Source organism: Engystomops pustulosus, chromosome 4, assembly GCF_040894005.1.
Source record: "Engystomops pustulosus chromosome 4, aEngPut4.maternal, whole genome shotgun sequence".
In the NCBI taxonomy this organism is placed as follows: Eukaryota; Metazoa; Chordata; class Amphibia; order Anura; family Leptodactylidae; genus Engystomops; species Engystomops pustulosus.
In genome coordinates this window covers 82,051,988-82,070,396 of record NC_092414.1, presented here as the reverse complement: position 1 = coordinate 82,070,396, position 18,409 = coordinate 82,051,988, and the positions used below count along the sequence as shown (strand labels likewise).

Sequence of the window (18,409 nt, the reverse complement as noted above, 5' to 3'; positions counted from 1 at the left end):
ACTTTTTTTCAGTCCACCTTCATCCAGAGGCAAAAGAAATAAGGAACACAGGAATAAGGTACCGAACATAGGTAAAGTAGGCGAGATTCCCTTATTTTTTTTGTCCCATGCCTTTAAAGGAAACCTACCACTTGAAGTGGCAGGTTTCCGATGGAAATACCGGGCACCAGCTCAGGGTGAGCTGGTGCCGGAGCTTATTTTAGTTAGTGTTTTAAACCGCGGTATCGCGGTTTAAAACACTTTTTAAACGCTATAGCCGGCGCAGGCAGGTACGCGCTCGGCGCTTACCGTGCACGCGGCTACATAGGAAGTGAATGAGAGCCGCGTGCACGGTAAGCGCCGAGCGCGTACCTGCCTGCGCCGGCTATAGCGTTTAAAAAGTGTTTTAAACCGCGGTACCGCGGTTTAAAACACTAACTAAAATAAGCTCCGGCACCAGCTCACCCTGAGCTGGTGCCCGGTATTGCCATCGGAAACCTGCCACTACAAGTGGTAGGTTTCCTTTAATGATTTGTGGAACTCATTGCTGCTGTTAAGGGCAGTTAATGTATTTAGTAAGCCATGTCTTGTGAATATTATGCCTTAGAAGAAAAAATTAATAAATAAATAAATACTTATTTAATTTATTTTGCAGCAGGAATACTATATTAAGTTGTTGAGTTTGCAATTTGAGATAATTTATTCACTTTTCAGATTGAGGTAATTAGAGCTTTCACTGATTAAATCTGCAAATATTTTAATTATATTCCTAGTCTAAAAATTACAAGATGTAGATAATTTTCACTTATTATACAACCATTATGTACATAAGAATTAGATACTTGAGGTGGGAAAAAATTTCTAATGTTCCCCTGTAGCCTGAGCAGATTTATCATTTGCATTTAAAGAGATGCTCCATAAAGATTACATTCATACTACATTAAACTTACAGAGTTACTTTATGCTGTACAATAATCTATACATATCACCGAAATTAGCTTCCCTAGTTCATAAGAATTATATCAATAGAATGTTATTACATTGTCATAGTCTTTGATTTTAAAGCTACAGCCGGTGTCAATATTCCAACTAATGCAGATCCCTTGCCTCTCCCCATTTCATGTCATGTGCATTGAGCAGGCAAGGAAGGTGATTGTGCGAAGAGAGGAAGAGACACGAGTACACACAGGCTGCAGCTGCCCCTCCCCCCTGACTCGGAGCCAGGTTATGCAAATCAAACTATCATAAAGTACTGAAATGATAACATCGGCTATTGGAACTGGACATCAGCTAAAAATCACATTCCCGGTGACAGCTTTCCTTTAAGATAACATGTTAAAGGTCTTTTGAAGTTAAAAACCGACTGGAACCAGAGCAGGGGCAAGATTATAAAAAAAAAAAAAATAATGTATCTTTTTCTGACTCCAACTTCCCATGATATGGCCTCCACTCACTTTGTTGGCATTCAAGGCTGGCCTGGCCTGGTCACAGTAGCAGATTAGTGACATTTATTCACTGGTCAACTATGTGTGGTGTCAACAAGTAGTCGGGGTACTATCTGTCCATGTATTAATAAAATAAAATGTATACCATCAATCTTAGCAGCTATAACACAAGTCTTCCGATTGTAAACCAGATGCTGGCAAGATGAATTATTTTAATTAGCCTATCTATCCAAAAGTACAGATGTATACAAATGGAGGGTTCGAGTACACCATTACACCGATGAGACAAAAAAACTTACCAGTTATCCAAACTACAAATCACCTGTAGTTACATGCTGCAAAAAAGCATATGAGTACAACATTTACAGGTCTTCACAACTTCTTATGAGAACCTAGCGTGGCTTTCCTTGACAAGACATGAGAGTCAATACTGGGGATGTTGAAACACCATCAACAAGTGAAATAAACCTGAAAATGTAGCTGTCACTAATGAATCCAATGTGCAAACACTTTATGGATAACTTACCTCATACTGGCCTTGTTCATGATACAATTTCCCCAGATTATAAAGGCAACTGGTCACTGAACTCTTGTGAGCATTTGGATCTTTTAAGTTTTCATCTGGGATATCTGCGCATTTCAAGAAAGTCCTTCTGGCTTCTTCATTTCTTCCCTGATTCATAAGAATTATACCTGTATTCAAGTATGCTGCTGCAAATGATAATTAAAAAGCATATGTAAATATCAGAATATGTAGTAAATTAAAAAAAAAAAATCAATGAAAACAGTGGAATGTTCTGGAATGTTCCTCTGATACAAAACTAAGTTTAAATTTAATTGTTGACTGTGTGTCCTGCCAATGATTTTATTTCATAAAGTGGGGACCACCATGGGCGATCAGTGGTTCCTCTTACATGCCTTTTAAGCTTTCATCTCCCTGCACACTGCCAATTAGGATGCCAGTTGTGATGATGGTTTTGTGGTGAGGTCTTAGCCCTTCATCTTATTTCAGAAAACAGTGAGATGATAATGATAAACAGATGTGACCAGGGAAGATAAAAATGTAAATTCATTACTCACATGCCAGTGTAGGCCTGCTACCAATTGCTAACTTGTAGTAGTGAAGAGCCTCTGCAAACTTGCTGTTTTCCTGAAGCAACAAGCCTCTGTAAGAAAAACACAGTAGGAACGTTAATTGATTTGCCCATACTTAAATAATTTAAAGATTCAGCATAGGTAAAAAGGTATAAAAATGGAAACCCCTTTTGTTATCTTATAAATATATTTGCAGGCAGCTCTATGTCTTAATACTCATAGATATGATTAAATAATGGTTGTGAAAATTTCTACCATATATTGTAGTCTATTTATGTGCCGAAGAGCCTTATTTATTGGATTGGATTAAATGAGAATATCTGTTCAGTCACATTTGTAAAGGAAATAACCATCAAAATCCATCAGGATAATCCAGGGCCACTTACTCATAAGATCCAGACACTGTGACTGCGGAAATATTCTTTTATTTGTTATCCATGGTCTCCTTCCTTATAAAATCAACTTTTAAAATTATTCTAATGAGTCTGAAGGGATCTGGGGGCGCTGCAGATTAAAAAGGTGCACTCCCCCCTTCCCCCTATGTGCTAAAATGTCCTCAGCTTCTGTGAGATTACAGCAGGCAAAAACTACAGCACAGAGGGGCCCTGGCTACAACCCTTGAAGCCCTTCAAGTTAAAATAATTATAAAAGTTGATTTTAACAAGGCCATGGATGACAAATATAAGACGATTACCACTGACACAGTGGGGCACATTTACTAAGGGTCCGCGGACCGCATTTTCGGCGGGTTTCCCGACTTTTTCCGTTTTGCAGCGGATTTAACTAGGGTTTTTGACACACACCGACTTTCATGCAACACAAATCGGGGGCGTGGCCATCAGACAACCCAACTGATTCGAACTAAGCGCTGGATTTAACATTCAAAATTGTGTCGCAAGCCATGCACTTACATGCACCGGGAAGAAGAAGGTAAACTCCGGCGGACCTGAGTGGGGAAGTGACACATGCAGGATATCGGGCGCACGATCTTGGTGAATCGCGGAAGCTCCGAATTCTCATCGGACAACGCACCTCAGGGATCGCGACGGGACGGGTAAGTAAATGTGCCCCAGTGACTGCCTCTATAAGTAAGAACCCCTTACTAATCACGCTCGATTTTGATGGTAGATTTTATTTAAAAGTGGGACGTTCCTGTTATTTATAGATATTAGATTATGTAAATATAAATGATTAAAATAATATATATATACGCTTATATACGGTGATTACCTTGCTCTAAAGATTCAGCATTTTGTCATTTCATATTTCAGATACATTTTCCAAATTTATATGCTTTGAAAAAATACATTTTACCACATAATAGATGATATAAGACACACCAAAATAGTACAACACTTTCATTATATTTTCAATCCTATTACCGAAATGGTTGTAGATACAGCGGCCATGACGTGACAATTGACAGAGATCCAATCCTGTTAGATTTCTGTGCCAAATGCAGTGAGATCTGTGATCTTGATTGATTTGTAACATGACCACAAGTTGCTATGGCCATATTTTTAGGCAACTCTCCTTTTAAGCCTTTACTACAAAACATCAATAAGGCACATTCCTATTTTTATGTGTGTGCAGTTATAAACTATACAATACAAGGGAACATATGAAATATTTCCTAATGTAATACACATGCATGAAAACATTTGGTTGAAAATACTGCATTGGGAATTACTTTGGCAGTTTATATTTCCAGGAAAAAATTATGATCTGACCAAAATAAATGTAACTGTCTTGACATTGAAGTTACACTATATATACTTATGTATGTATAAATACATACACACACACACATATACACTAGCTGTTGCGTTGCCAGGGATAGTAAATAACTGCTCTTAGCTATAACAAAATAAAATCAGTTGACAAAAAAATATTTTATTTTTATCCTCCTTCTCCGACGGTCTCTGAGCGTTTCTGTGTCTGTCCCCGACTTTCTCAAACCGTCTCTGTCCCTGACCGTCTCTGTCCCTGACCGTCTCTGTCCCTGACCGTCTCTGTCCCTGACCGTCTGTCACTCTCAGCTTTTCTTGGTCTGTCTGTGACTGATTCTGACCCTCTGTATTTGTCTCTGTCACTTTTTTCTATGGGGGGGGGGGCAGAGATTTATCAGAAGTGTCTGGTAGCAGAACTGTTCTAGTTGCCCACTGCAACCTATAGGAGCTCAAATTCCATTTTCCCACAGCCATTTATAAAATTACAGCTGATCTCTGAATGGTTTCCTTGGGCAACTGGAACAGTTTTACCTTAGGCATGTCTGATAGATCTACCCCATCTCTGTATCCCTATCCATCTTATCTCACACATAAGCTGTCTTGCACATGCTGCCTATAGTAACCAATCACAGCTCAGCGCTCATATTAATGCATTGTGGCAAAACAGACTCACTTCCAACTGCCACAGCAGCAGACAATGGCTCCTGTATATGGTGGTTAATAAACGTATTTTGGAAAGTGTGGGGTGGATATTTTAGATCAAAACCTAGTCTATGACGTTCCCTGAGTCACAGAAAGCAGCTATGCAAAATTTGATGATTGTAAACGTAAATGTGCAGATTCTTTTAGCATACATACATATGTACATATATACACACACACAGCTTTATTTATTAGATATAATACATAAGTTTTTATACTAGTAGCAGAATTGTTGCACATGTCACAGGTTGGTGCATATACAATATTGGTATATGCTCAGGATTATAATGGTTCATCCATGCTGGTCACATAGACTAGCAGTGGGAGACTGATATACAGCAGGATGTCATCAGATCTGTTTATCTTGGAATATTTTTGTAATCCCAGCTGAATCAGGTCTCATTGGGAAGCTCATTTTACGCAGCAGAACAGGGAAAGACCAGATCCATATCTCATCAGCTGCAAAATGTTGTAGAATTTAAAATGAATTATTCTATAAAACAGTTTTAAAGCATAATAAGTTTAAAGTTTGACTGTAATAGAAAATAAAATAAAAATGGCACTATGAATATCTCACTTTAATGCAAAACTGCATGAAGGTGTTGATGAGGGTGGCATTCTCACAATGTACTCTAAGTAGATATGCCATAAAAATGCAGCCTCTTTGTAACCCATTTCAATCCTAGCTAATAAGAAAGGACAAATTGAGAATTTTTAAAAATCATTTTTGCATATTCATAAGAAAAACAGGATTACAGAATAAAATATTCCAGGGATACACATTCCATTAACCCCTTCCCGACATTTGACGTAATAGTACTGCATCGCGGGAGGTGCGTTCCCGCAAAATGCAGTACTATTACGTCAAGCTTCTGGCGCCGGCTCCTGAACGGAGCCGGCGCCAGAAGCTGCGGGTGTCGGCTATATATTATAGCTGACACCCGCCTCTAACACCCGCGATCTGAGATTTCTCCGATCGCGGGTGTTAACCCCTAACACGCCGCGGTCGCGCTGACCGCGGCGTGTTAGATGCATTTAAAAGGTAATAAAAACTGAATCGGACCCCCCCGCGGCGCTTACCGGGGGGGTCCGCTGCTCCGAACGCAGCCCCGGGACTGCCGGTGCCCGGGGCTGCGAGATCTTGATCCGGAAGCCGGGTCCTGCCTTCTGGCAGGACCCGGCTGTAAGACACTGGGCATGCGCAGCATGCTCAGTGTCTTACATTGCACAGTGCAATACATCTGTATTGCACTGTGTAACCTGTAAAAAAAGCTTGAACAAGTGATCAGAAGATCACTTGTTCAAGCTTAGATGTCAGTCACTGTAAAAAAAGTAAAAATAAATAAATAAAGGTTTTTTACAATAAAAATAAATAATAAAAGAAAGTGAAAGTCCCCCCAAACACCACATTTCCCTTTACACAAGTAATAAAGTATAAAAAACACTAAATCACGAAAAAACCCCACTTATTTGGTATCGCCGCGTCCATAACAATCTGTACAATAAATCCTAATCATAATTGGACCCGCTCGGTGAACGTGGTAAAAAAAAAAAAACCAAAAACTTGCCAAAAATTTAAACTTTTTATCAAATTGCTTTACAAAAAATGTTCTAAAAAGTGATCCGAAAAAGTTACAAGCACCAAAATGATACCAATAAAAAGAGCAACTTGTCACGCAAAAAATAAGCTTACAACCAGCTCCGTAAACCAAAAAATACTATAATTATGCCGCTATAAACATGGCAATACTAAAACAAATTCAATTTTTTCTATTCTAGTTTTCCTTCAATAAAATTGGACAAATAAAAATAAAACTATATAAATGAGGTATCACCGTAATCGTAGTGATCCGTAGAATAAAGATAATATATTATTGTTATGCTACAATGAACACCCCCCCCAAAAAAATGCTAAAAATCCAAAACAAGAATTGAAGATTTTATTTTCCTCCACACGTAAAAAGTTAATAAAATTGCTTCAATAAGCTAAAAACCCACTAAAATTAAGTTTTTTTTACAGTGCATCTCATCTCGCAAAAAATAAGCCCTTATTTGTCTAAATTGCTTAAAAAATAAATAAAGATTGTATAGCCTATTCCCAACGAGCGTTGTTATAGAACGGTGCGGCGAGTAGTGACTTTCCAACACCGGTCAGGGTAAGACGGCGGCTGTTCCTCACAGCCATCCATCCTGCCCCATGGACCAGAAGGGTTACGTTCCCCCCACACACCCCCAGTTTATTATCGCTGCTATTGGCTCATCAATTCAGACGAACCAATAGCAGCAAATTTACTTATGACGTCAGTAATACCGGTCACCATGTCTGTAGACACGGTGATCGGGGCAGGGTGGCGGCTGTTCCTGACAGCCACCAATTTTGCCTTGCGGTCCAGAGGGGTTTTGTTGCCCCCCTCTGTCCATGTTTGCCGCTATTGGCTGGTCGATTTGGTCCAGCCAAAAGCAGCAATATTCGTCACAATGGGCATCGCTAAGGTGAATAAGAGCAACACTTGGTGATAATTTCCCTACTAAAACGAAGAAAAGCGCTGGCCGTGCACATTGTTCAGATGATGCTGTACAACTCTTACGTGCTGTTCCAATGTGCAGGTCCTGCCGTATCATTTCTCCGTTTTCAAGAGGAACATATTAGGAAACTAATATTGGGACAAGAAGGACGGGGCCCCAGTATCTCTGGTTTAGATGTTTCTGTGTTTTGCCAGGACAGCATTTTCCCGGTGAATTCTGCTGCTTCTAATGGTAGGACTCAATAAAGATTCTGTTCCAAAAGAGGAGTTAGGATGGACACTATATACTACTAAGAGACCTGCGACAACTCCAGAGTGACAAAAGTTTAGTTGGTCCCCTGGTATATTCTACCTCCTTATACACTAGACATTCACAATTCACGCCCAACCTATTGTGAATTAATTTCAGTAAAATGAATAATTGTAACAACTGTTATGTCCCGTTGCTCCCTATACCCCTCCATTATTTCATAAGGGGCGCCACATAACAGGCACTGAACTTTCCAGAAATAATTGAAATTTCCATCTTGGACTCCATTGCACATCATATTTGGAAACCACCTATATGTTCAAAATGCTCATTTCACCACGTGTATTACACTACACCACATATTACACCTTGCTAAATTCCCCAAGGGGTGAACATTCAACAATTAGGGTCACTTTTCGGGTTTTCCTCTGTTTTGGTACCACTACAGCTCTCCAAATGTATCCTGACACATGTGCAGGATTTCTTGCAAATTTGGCCTCTAAAAGACAAACATCCCTCTTTTCCTCTACTGTACCCCCATAAAGCATTTTATATGCACATGTGGGGTACTTCTACACTCGGGAGAAATAGTTTTACACCTTTTTTGGGGTTATTTAATATATTATCCCTTGTGGCTTACATAAATTAGGGGTAAAGTGACATTTATAGGAAAATTTTCACGTTTTTAATGATTAGGGCCTAATTGGATCATTCACCTGTAGGGGCAAATACATATATTACACATTGCAAAATTCTCTAAGAGGTGTGAATTCAAAGATTAGGGTCACTTTTCGGATTCTTCTCTGTTTTATACCACTAGGGTTCTCCAAATGCATGTCAAACATTTCTGTCAAATTTGGCTTCTAAAAGGCAAACATTCCCCTTTCATTTTACTGTGCGCCCATACAACATTTTATATACACATGTGGGGTACTTCTACATTTGAGAGAAATAGGTTTACACATTTTGAGGGGTTATTACATATTTTTATCCCTTGTGGCTATAAAAAATTAGGAGTAAAATGACCTTTATAGGAAAATGTTCACCTTTTATCTATTTAAGTCCTAATTAAATCAAACACCTTTACGGACAAATACACATATTACACCTTGCTAAATTCTCTAAGGGGTGTGCTTTCCAAAATGGTGATACTTGTTGGGGTTCCCCTCTGTTTTGGTACCACTATGGCTCTCTAAATGCATCCTGACATATGTAAAGGATGTCTGTCAAATTTGGCTTCTAAAAGGCCAACGCCCCTCTTTCCCTTCTGAGCTTCACTGCGTACCCATACAACATTTTATTTGCATGTGTGGGGCAATTTTATACTCGGGAGAAATGCTAGTACACATTTTTTGGGGTTGTTTCATCTTTAATGCCTTATGGGATACAAAAATTAGCCGTAAAAGTGACTTTTTTGGGAAAATGTTCACCTTTTTCCTTTTAGGGACCTAATTGAAGCAAACACCTGTAGGGGAAAATACACATATCACACCTTGCTGAATTCTCCAAAGGGTGCACTTTCCAAAATGGTGACACTTGTTGGGGTTCCCCTCTGTTTTGGTACCACTAGGGCTCTCCAAATGCATCCTGACACATGTAAAGGATGATTATCAAATCTGGCTTCTAAAAGGCCAAAGCCCCTCTTTCCCTTCTGAGCCCTACTGTGTACCCATACAACACTTTATATGCAAAAGTGGTGCAGTTCTGTGCTTAGGAGAAATAGTTTTACACATTTATGGGGGTTGTTTCATCTTTTATCCCTTGTGGCTTACAAAAATTTGGGGGAAAAGTAACTTTTTTGAGAAAATTTTCACCTTTTTTCACTTTTGGGGCCTAATTGAATCAAACACCTGTTGGGGAAAATACACAAATTACACGTTGCTAAACTCTCCAAGGGGTGTACTTTCCAAAATGGTGTCTCATGTTGGGGCTTTTCACTGTTTTGGTACCATTATGGCTCTCCAAATGCATCCTGACACATGAAAACTTTTTCAGCCATATTTGCCCTGCAAAAACGAAACAACGCTCTTTCCATTCCAAGTGCCCCCATGTGCCCGTACAGCAGGGTACAGTGACAAAATGGGTATTGGCATACTCAAGAGGAATTGCCCTCAACATTGTAAAATGCATTTTCCTTTTTAACCCATTGTGAAGGTGCAAATTTTAGTGTTCAATGAATCCATAGTGAGATAAAATTACATTTCTCTAATTTCACTTTCATTTATCTTTCACCCTCATGAAACGCTCAAAGGGTTAACAAAATTCCCAAAGGTTGTTTTGAATATTTTGAGGGGTGTAGTTTCTAAAATGGTGTGATTTGTGGGGGTTTTCTGTCAAGTAGGCCTTATAAAGTCACTTCTAACTAAATTGACCCTCCAAAAGTAGGTTTTGATGATTTTCGTGAAAATCTGAAAAATTGCACCTAAAGTTATAAGCCTCTTAGCATCCTAAAAAAAGGAAAATATGTTTGAAAAATGATGCCAAGTTAAAGCAGACATATGGAAAATGTTAGTTATCAAGTTATTTTAGTGATATGACCAACTTTCCAAAAAGCAGAACATTTTGAATTTGGAAAACATTGTTTTTCTCAAAATTTTTGCCAAATTTCCATTTATTTCATAAATAAATACTAAATATATTGATTAAATTTCTCAACCAGCATGAAGTACAATGTGTCACGAAAAAACAATCTCAAAATCAACTGGATATGTTAAAGCTTTCCAAAGTTATAACCACTTAAATAGACACATGTCAGATTTTAAAAAATGGGCCGTGTCAGGAAGGTGAAAAGTGGCTTCAGCGTTAAGGGGTTAAAAGTAATAACACTTTGCAGAAAACCACAATAAATTACTTGAATAGCAGTCCCCAACTATTAACTAATAATTTTAGTTTTGACAGTAACATCCAGTGCAGGACTGAAGACTCTGCAGTAGGTCTGGATAGTAGGTCTACAGGTCGCAACAATTTATCAAAGAGCTGCAATATAAACAATTCACCTATAAGGTCTGCGACCACTGTGCACATGTAAGTGAGTGGATATTTTGGAAGTTATATTGCATATTTCATGTGCGTTAGAAAAGGTTGCTGAGGATTTATCACCAACCAGATTACGTCTTGCTGTGGCTTTGGTCTGTAAGAAAACTAACCTCTATTTTGACCCTAGCACAACTCACAGGATGAGCTGTCAGGATTGGCAGACTTCCCATTTACAGTTGTAACGTAATTCAAGAAGAGATTCTGTACTACCTTCCACAATACTCAACAAAGCTCTTTCTGTACTTGTGAAATCATTTTCAGCAAGGTAGTACCCACCACTTTCTATCTACTTGTATACAGTTAGCCATAACACTTTATCAGCAAGGGGACTGCCTGTGATTGGACAGCTCCATTTCTCATCCTGGGAAAGCTGGGTGTGTCTTTGAACACATTTTGTCTGCAGCTTTGAGTGATGGACGGCTGAGCCAGTCAGTGCTGGAGGTAGTGTCCATTACTGCCTTATATCCTGGGTGTTGGTTATCCAGTCTCCTGTGTTCTCTAGTGCTCTATCTAGTGTTCTATCTTGTTTGCTATTCTGTGTATCAACTTCTGCTTTGCCTACTGATCATTCTATTTTGCTATACGATTCTGTACCTTTACTGATATCTTGGTTTTGACCCGGTTCCGTCCGACTCCGCTAGTCTGTCTCTGTTGTTTGTCCCTCAGTGCTGTGTCTCTCCTGGTGTTATCCACTTTCCCTGTCTCAGTCCTGTGTTAGTATTCTGTGCACCAGAGTGAACACTGGTCTATACCTGTAATACCGTTACCTGTCCGCTCCACTATCCAGTAGCTGCAAGACAAAGTAAGCCTTCCCTGTCATCTTGTAGGGTCACTCAGGGACCGTCAGTTGGGTTCCTGATAGTGGGTTCAGCCTTATCAGGGCGGTTTATCTGCTGCAGGCAGGGTCTTAGCCCACAGGGACGTCTCAGGGTGAGTTTGCCACCACTTACCTAGTCTGACAGCTAGCGCCAAGCCTGGTTGCGCGGTTGCTGTACAGGTGCTGACAGGGGCATTGGTGGAATTGTTAAACTCAACATATACTATATAAAACCACCCTTACAAACAGACCCGCTGCAGATAGGAAACAAGAAAAGTAAGAATTTTTCAGCACCATTTAAATATGTAAATATTCTGCATAGGACCAAAAATAGGGATAGGGCCTTTAATGGCCTCTTTTCGTTTTTGCATCATCAATATTCACTCTGCACTCTCAAAAATGTATAATTTTTTTCCTTGTACAGAGCTTGCTCTTTATGCATAACAAATTGCACTTCCTGGTGATGTTATTAAATATTCCATGCCAAGTACTGGGAAGCTGGAAAAAAACTCCAAATGCAGTGAAATTGCTGAAAAAGCACTTTTGAACCATTTTCTTTTAGCCACTGTTTTTACAACTTTCACTGTTCGCTCCAAATGACACTTTGATTCTTTGGGTCAGTATGATCACAGAGATACAAAATTCATATAGGATTTATTATATTTTAGTAGATTTAAAAAATTCTAATCTTTTGTATAAAAAAAACAAACTTCATATTCTGATAACTTTTATACTTTTATACAACATACAGACCTGTGTTAGGTGTCATTTAGCAGGAGGGCTTTTAGGTTTGTATTAAAATGTAAAAATTTTTTAACTGTATTTTTTGACCCCCTATGATAGTTTAACCCCAGGAAGTCTGATCCTAACATATACTGTAGTAGTGCAGTCTACAGTATATATTTCTCAACTGATCAATAACGGTGTGCCACAGGCACACTGTTATAGATCAGGTTAAATGTCAGGCTTGAAAGTCACAATGGATCAGAAAAGGTTGGCAAAGAATCATCACTCCCCCAGTGACAACAGGAAGGGATAGGGGAGTTGGGTTTTGGGACAACCTAGCCCAAGGTGGCGGCTACATCTTTTCCTCTTTGACATCAGTGGTTGTCCCTGGTTTATCATGCTTGATTTGAAATCAAGCATGGATAAACCAGGAAGCCTGTGGAAATAGTGTTATATTTGTAATCCATGACCTCCTTCCTTCTAAAATCAACTTTTAAAGTTATGCTTATGAGTTTGAATGGAAGAAGGCCAAGGATAACAAATATAAGATGCTTACTAGAGTCACAGTGCCTGCATCTAGGAGCAAGTGTCCCTGGTTTATCATGCTCTAATTTGATTGTAGATTTCCTTCAAACCTATCTCAGGGTGGAAGAAGCATATACTTTTGTTTTTTACAGTCATTTTTCTGTGAACTGCCATATTATATCATTAATCATCATTACTATGAATAGCTCCAGAACCCTAGAGAACCGATGTCAGCAGAATGTGGAAAAAAGAGCAAAGTGGAATATGGACATCTATTTAGCTCAAATCACCATTCTCCATTTCCTAGTTTTTCCTTCTTCCATATCTCATCAGTGTCCGATAACAAAAATCATATTTGCCTAATAAGTTGCTGTGTGGTTCTTACAATCTGCTCCCAGAACTAAGGATATAAAATATTGGAGGAAATGATTAATTTAGATCTAAAAAGCCTGCGCTGTCATCCACATTTACTTCATATAGTTTCATGTATCTGATTTCGCCAGCCAACGAAAAGTATATATGGCGCCATGAATTAAGGCTGCTTTAACCCTTTATCTCTGCACCTATTTTCCATGTAAATGCCCAGGCTATTTTTTAGTTTTTTTCATCAATGCCTTCTAAAAGCTACAGCAACTTTTTTATTTTTAAATAGCTGTACTGGGTAGTTTTATATTTTACCTGGGTTGTATATTTGAAAAAGAATGCAAATCTGAAATTGATTTTTTTTAATAAAATTTTTCTGCATTTATTGTGGAATCTAAATAACATGCAAGCGGTTTTCTCTGGGTCAATACACATACAGCAATACTAAATTTATAGCCTTTTTTGAATTAAATTACCTTAATTTGTATAATGAAATCCTTTTTCATCATTGCCTTCCAAGTGCCCTACATTTATAACTTTTTTGTCAAGGTGGCTGTGTGAGGGCTTATCTTTTGCTTAAAGACCTTTAGTTTTTATTTACCACATTTGGGGTTCGTAATGCATTTAATATAATTTTTTTGGGCGATGGAAGAGTTTAAAAAATTTCAGTTTGGGCATCAGTTTTCCTTTTAAAGTTTTTTGTCACACACATTATTTAGCCTTGGTTGGAACTGGTGTGAAAGTACAAAATGTGATTAGATTTTATTTTTTTTCACAAAAACTTTATTTTTTTATACAGTTTTTATTACATCAAGGGAGCATGGACAGGAGATCACTTGATCTCTACTTACAGGACTCTATTAGGCCATACCTCTGGCCTAGCCTAATAGAAAGCCCTCAGAGCATACTACAATAGCTGATGCACAGTACCAATGGGTGCCAGGGGGAACTCACTCTCTCTGCACCCGCTTAAACACCGAGGTCCATGTTTGCCCACAGTTTCTAAGACATTAAAAACTCCGGATCAACGGAGTTCATGAATATCAGTTTTCAGTAACATTCAGACCTCACTCTTTGTTAATTGGCCACAGATATACAGCACAAATTTGACTTGGATTTACAAAATGTTTTGTTTTGCTTGTGTAGCTTATTTTTGAAACAGTAAATATGTTTCATTTCAATTTCACATCATAGTAATGCCAAGGAATTCTAATAAAATATTGGCATTATATCTAAGCTGTGGACTCCGATATATCACTTTTTATTGGTCTACAGTTTAAATTCAAACGTTGTGAAAAACAACAAATGCCCTACTCCTTACTACCCAGAAAAAGGTTTGGCTAACATACACTAATAATAACACCTTGAAATGGAGGATCTAACAATGATACATCAATAATAAGTAGGAAGAAACACTAAGCTTGTAAAAAGTCAGACATTGGGGCAGATTTACTTACCCGGTCCATTCGCGATCCAGCGGCGCGTTCTCTGCGGTGGATTTGGGTCCGGCCGGGATTCACTAAGACAGTTCCTCCGACGTCCACCAGGTGTCGCTGCTGCGCTGAAGACCATTGGATTGTATCGGAGTCCTACCCTGGGTGAAGGTAAGCGCGTGTCCAGTGACACTTTTTTTTTTTAAATGCGGCGGTTTCTCTGAATCAGTCGGATTTTAGTTCGCCCACGCCCCACGATTTCCGGCGCATGCATGCCGGCGCCAATGTGCCACAATCCGATCGCGTGCGCCAAAACCCTGGGGCAATTCAGGAAAAATCGGCGCCAATCAGAAATATTCGGGTAACACGTCAGGAAAACGCGAATCGGGCCCTTAGTAAATGACCCCCGATGATGTAAAGGGAGCACCTTATTTATACTGGCACTGAAGGCAAAGCTTTCTTTTTTCAAACCACTTAACATTTATTTGCATATTCCTTTCCAAGAATCCTCAGTGAAACATACTTTTCACTTTGTCCATACTTACATACAGCGGTTTCTTTGTTTAAGCCGTTAGTGACACTTTGCTCACTCAGTAGATAGGGATGAGACCAGGTGATGCTGCTCTATGCTTTAAGTAACAGGGCAACGTTGTGTCGGAAGGAGACTTTTTCATGTACACAGATACACAAAGAATTATGAAAGCTTTTTCCATTCCCATCACAGTCTGTAAAACTACAGCACTTTGGGGCACATCTATCATAAACTGCTCCTGGATCTATAAGGAGGCTCTGGCCTCCTGATAAATCCCTGCGGGTAGCTGTGTTGGGCTGTGCCGGCAGGGCACTTCTATGCCAGGTTTAGTTTTGCATTCAAATGCGCCATAATAACTGCGCCATAAATGCCCCACCCCGGCCCCCTCACCTTCCAGCCATGCCACCCCATTACATCCCTCTCAGCACCCATGTGACTTTTAGGTGGCATGAGGGGAGAAATGGCCACAATTCCTTGCTGTATCCCTCACTCTACTCTGCAGGCACTACCTTCACAGCAGGGAAGGTTTTAACCCTTGGTGTTCACAAAGCAGAGAATACACACCATGTAACGATTTCACGGCTGGATTTTACATATTCCATGCACCTCCAAGTGATGAAAGTTGCCAGGCTAGTTATTGTATAGATCCTGCTTGTACAGACTCTGGAAATCTCATTGGATTTGCTGCTAAGTTCCTTTATGGGAGAGCAGAAGACATCATGGGAGGGGAGTATAGTAGGCATTTGACAGGAAGACTTTAAAGGGGTTTTCCCACAAAAAAAAAAATCGCAAATTCCAATCCCCTAGTGATGTTTACACAATAATCATCATTTTAAACCCTTACTTTTTGCTCAGTTTTATTGCCATTTTAGCTCCTAACCCTCAGTGATGGTCAGTGTAAAATTCCAGAGAGTGGAAGCAGACACATTATTATCCCTGTAGTGATGATAGCTGACAATGTGCTTAGATTATCAGGATACAAGATTATATACACTTTTATTTACCTTCTGAACATTGTACTAGTATCTGACACATAGAAAGAGAGACCAGAAAGATCAGATATGCACACATCTATACTCACATATATGTGCCTGCCCCCCCTCCCCAGATAACTTATATCTGCCTGTAGCTTGCAGCTTCTTTCTCCTCACCATGTGCTGTTTGCTGACAGGAAGTGAGTACCTGTGAGCTCTGTCCTGAACTGCAGGGGGCGGAGCAGGGTCATGTCTAGGGGCAACTGAAATTGTGTACAGCAGGCCTGAGAGACAGGCTGGACTTGTATCTGTGAAATGCTGTATTTTTGTTAGTAACAGTGAATTAGAGAATGTGTTATTTATTTTTCCTGAGTACATTTATGAAACTTGTCTTTCTGGGAATACTCCTTTAAACCCGAGGAAATCTTTTCAGAACTGTGAGCAACGCAGTTTATAAAAAGTGGCAACAGATAGGCCAGTGCAGAATCAGAATCTACAGTCTTAGTTTGCACAAGATATATCATGCTGGGACATGGTCTGAATTCCACAGTTCTATACTACTGTAGATGCGTACATCTAAAAATTGGTCTAGTTTATGTCAGAATTTTCTGCACAGACTGAATGTTAGGCTATGCACCCTTTTCCGATGACCCTTTTCTGAGCAAGTCAAGAAACTGACGGAAAACAGTCTAATACTCTAAACAAATGTGTCCTAAGGTATTTCAGGCAGAAATTAATTCAGAATTATGGCTAAGACAGAATAATACCTACTTTAAAGATAAAATTGACTGCATTTGCTAGGAAATAATTTCCCAATCCACTCACTCCATTAATCCCATTTCCTCTGGTACATTACCCTGTTCACGCTCTTTATTTGAGCCAGTCACAGAGGAAGAAGTTTCCTCTTCTTGCCCCACTACCTGCATCAGTGACCCCATCCCCTCACACCTTGTACAGCCCCTTTCCCAGCAGTCACTTCTCACCTCACTAAAATCGTGAACCTCTCTCTCTCTCCTGGTGTCATCCCCTCTTCCTACAAGCATGCAGTTGTTACCCCATTCCTAAAGAAACCTTCCTTAAGCTCACCCAGTGCTACTAATGATCGACCAGTTTCTATTCTCCCTTTCATCTCCAAACTCTGTAATTTATTTGTATATGTTTACAGAATCTGTAAAGCGCTATGGAATATGATGTCGCAATAGAAAGATTATTATTATTATTAATCTGCCTCAGTATGTGCACTGTTCTGTTTGTTTTGAAAGAGTGAAGCTCTTACAGTGAACCTTTAAAGACAATCTTTACTGTGAATTTAGTTTTTCCAGGAAAAGCATTACAGGAGCTTTTCATTAAAATGTTTTATCTATTTTTATTATTATTATTGGATCCTATACACAAACACAAATGTATCCTCTACAGAAGGGAGCTAGCTTCAGTATAGGTTTTCATTAATTTTCTTTAAAACATGTGTACAGTCTTTACAAGACTCTAAAAACTCCCCTTAAATGGGGATTCAGATTAATTATTTGTGAAGGAAATTAGATCTTCTAGAAATTTCTAAAGTGACCCATGCTTTTCAACATATAGTGCAGTGGTGGGGAACCTATGACACGGGTGCCATGGACGGCACTAAGAGGCCTCTCTGTGGGCACCCAGGCTATTGCCTCAGCACAGAGTTGACCAGACAGGACTCATGGCCTCCTGCACTCCCAACCACAACACATTCTTTGTTGCCCAAGAGTGTGGGATGAAAGAGGAGGTGTGGACAGAGCTGGTTACCTACTGTGAGCCTCTCAATTCTTCCTCTCATCCTGGGTGGATGCTACAAATGATAATCCATATTTCCCCTATTTCTTTTCACATATTGGCGCCCTCAGGTCGCTTATACGATTTAAAACGGAGGCAGAGCAGTTAAAAATAAGCTACTGCTTAAACTGCCATATTGGTAGCGTCCATAAAATAAGTGGGTTTTGATTGTAGCTAGGGCACTCAGTGTCTAAAAGGTTCAAGATCACTGATATATAGTGTATTCAGTGATACTGTACTCTAAGAAAATGTATTATTTATTTTAATTCAGTTGAGACTAATTTTATATTTCACACAAAAGTGCAAACTTTAACGCACTACTTCAGCTAAACTAATAGTACTAGTGCCACTAGAGGATGTAGATCACAACTAATAAGCCAGAGGACCCAGTTTTTGTTGAAATCACAGAAGGAGGGAAGGGTCATACAAACTTTCTCAGCTCGGGCTGAAGTGACACCAAGTGAAGTGACATGT

The 18,409-nt window shown here is 39.4% G+C and overlaps 1 protein-coding gene across 1 annotated transcript in view; it reads right to left on the bottom strand.

Moving 5' to 3' along the window:
• TMTC2 (transmembrane O-mannosyltransferase targeting cadherins 2) overlaps positions 1–18,409 on the bottom strand; it is a 208,787-nt gene that overhangs the window by 76,377 nt on the left and 114,001 nt on the right. The window contains exons 6-7 of the mRNA XM_072146509.1: positions 2,505–2,590; positions 1,951–2,135 (exon numbers count right to left, since the gene is read on the bottom strand). Coding sequence (XP_072002610.1) covers positions 1,951–2,135; positions 2,505–2,590 — 271 coding nt within the window. The remainder of the gene's footprint in view (positions 1–1,950; positions 2,136–2,504; positions 2,591–18,409) is intronic.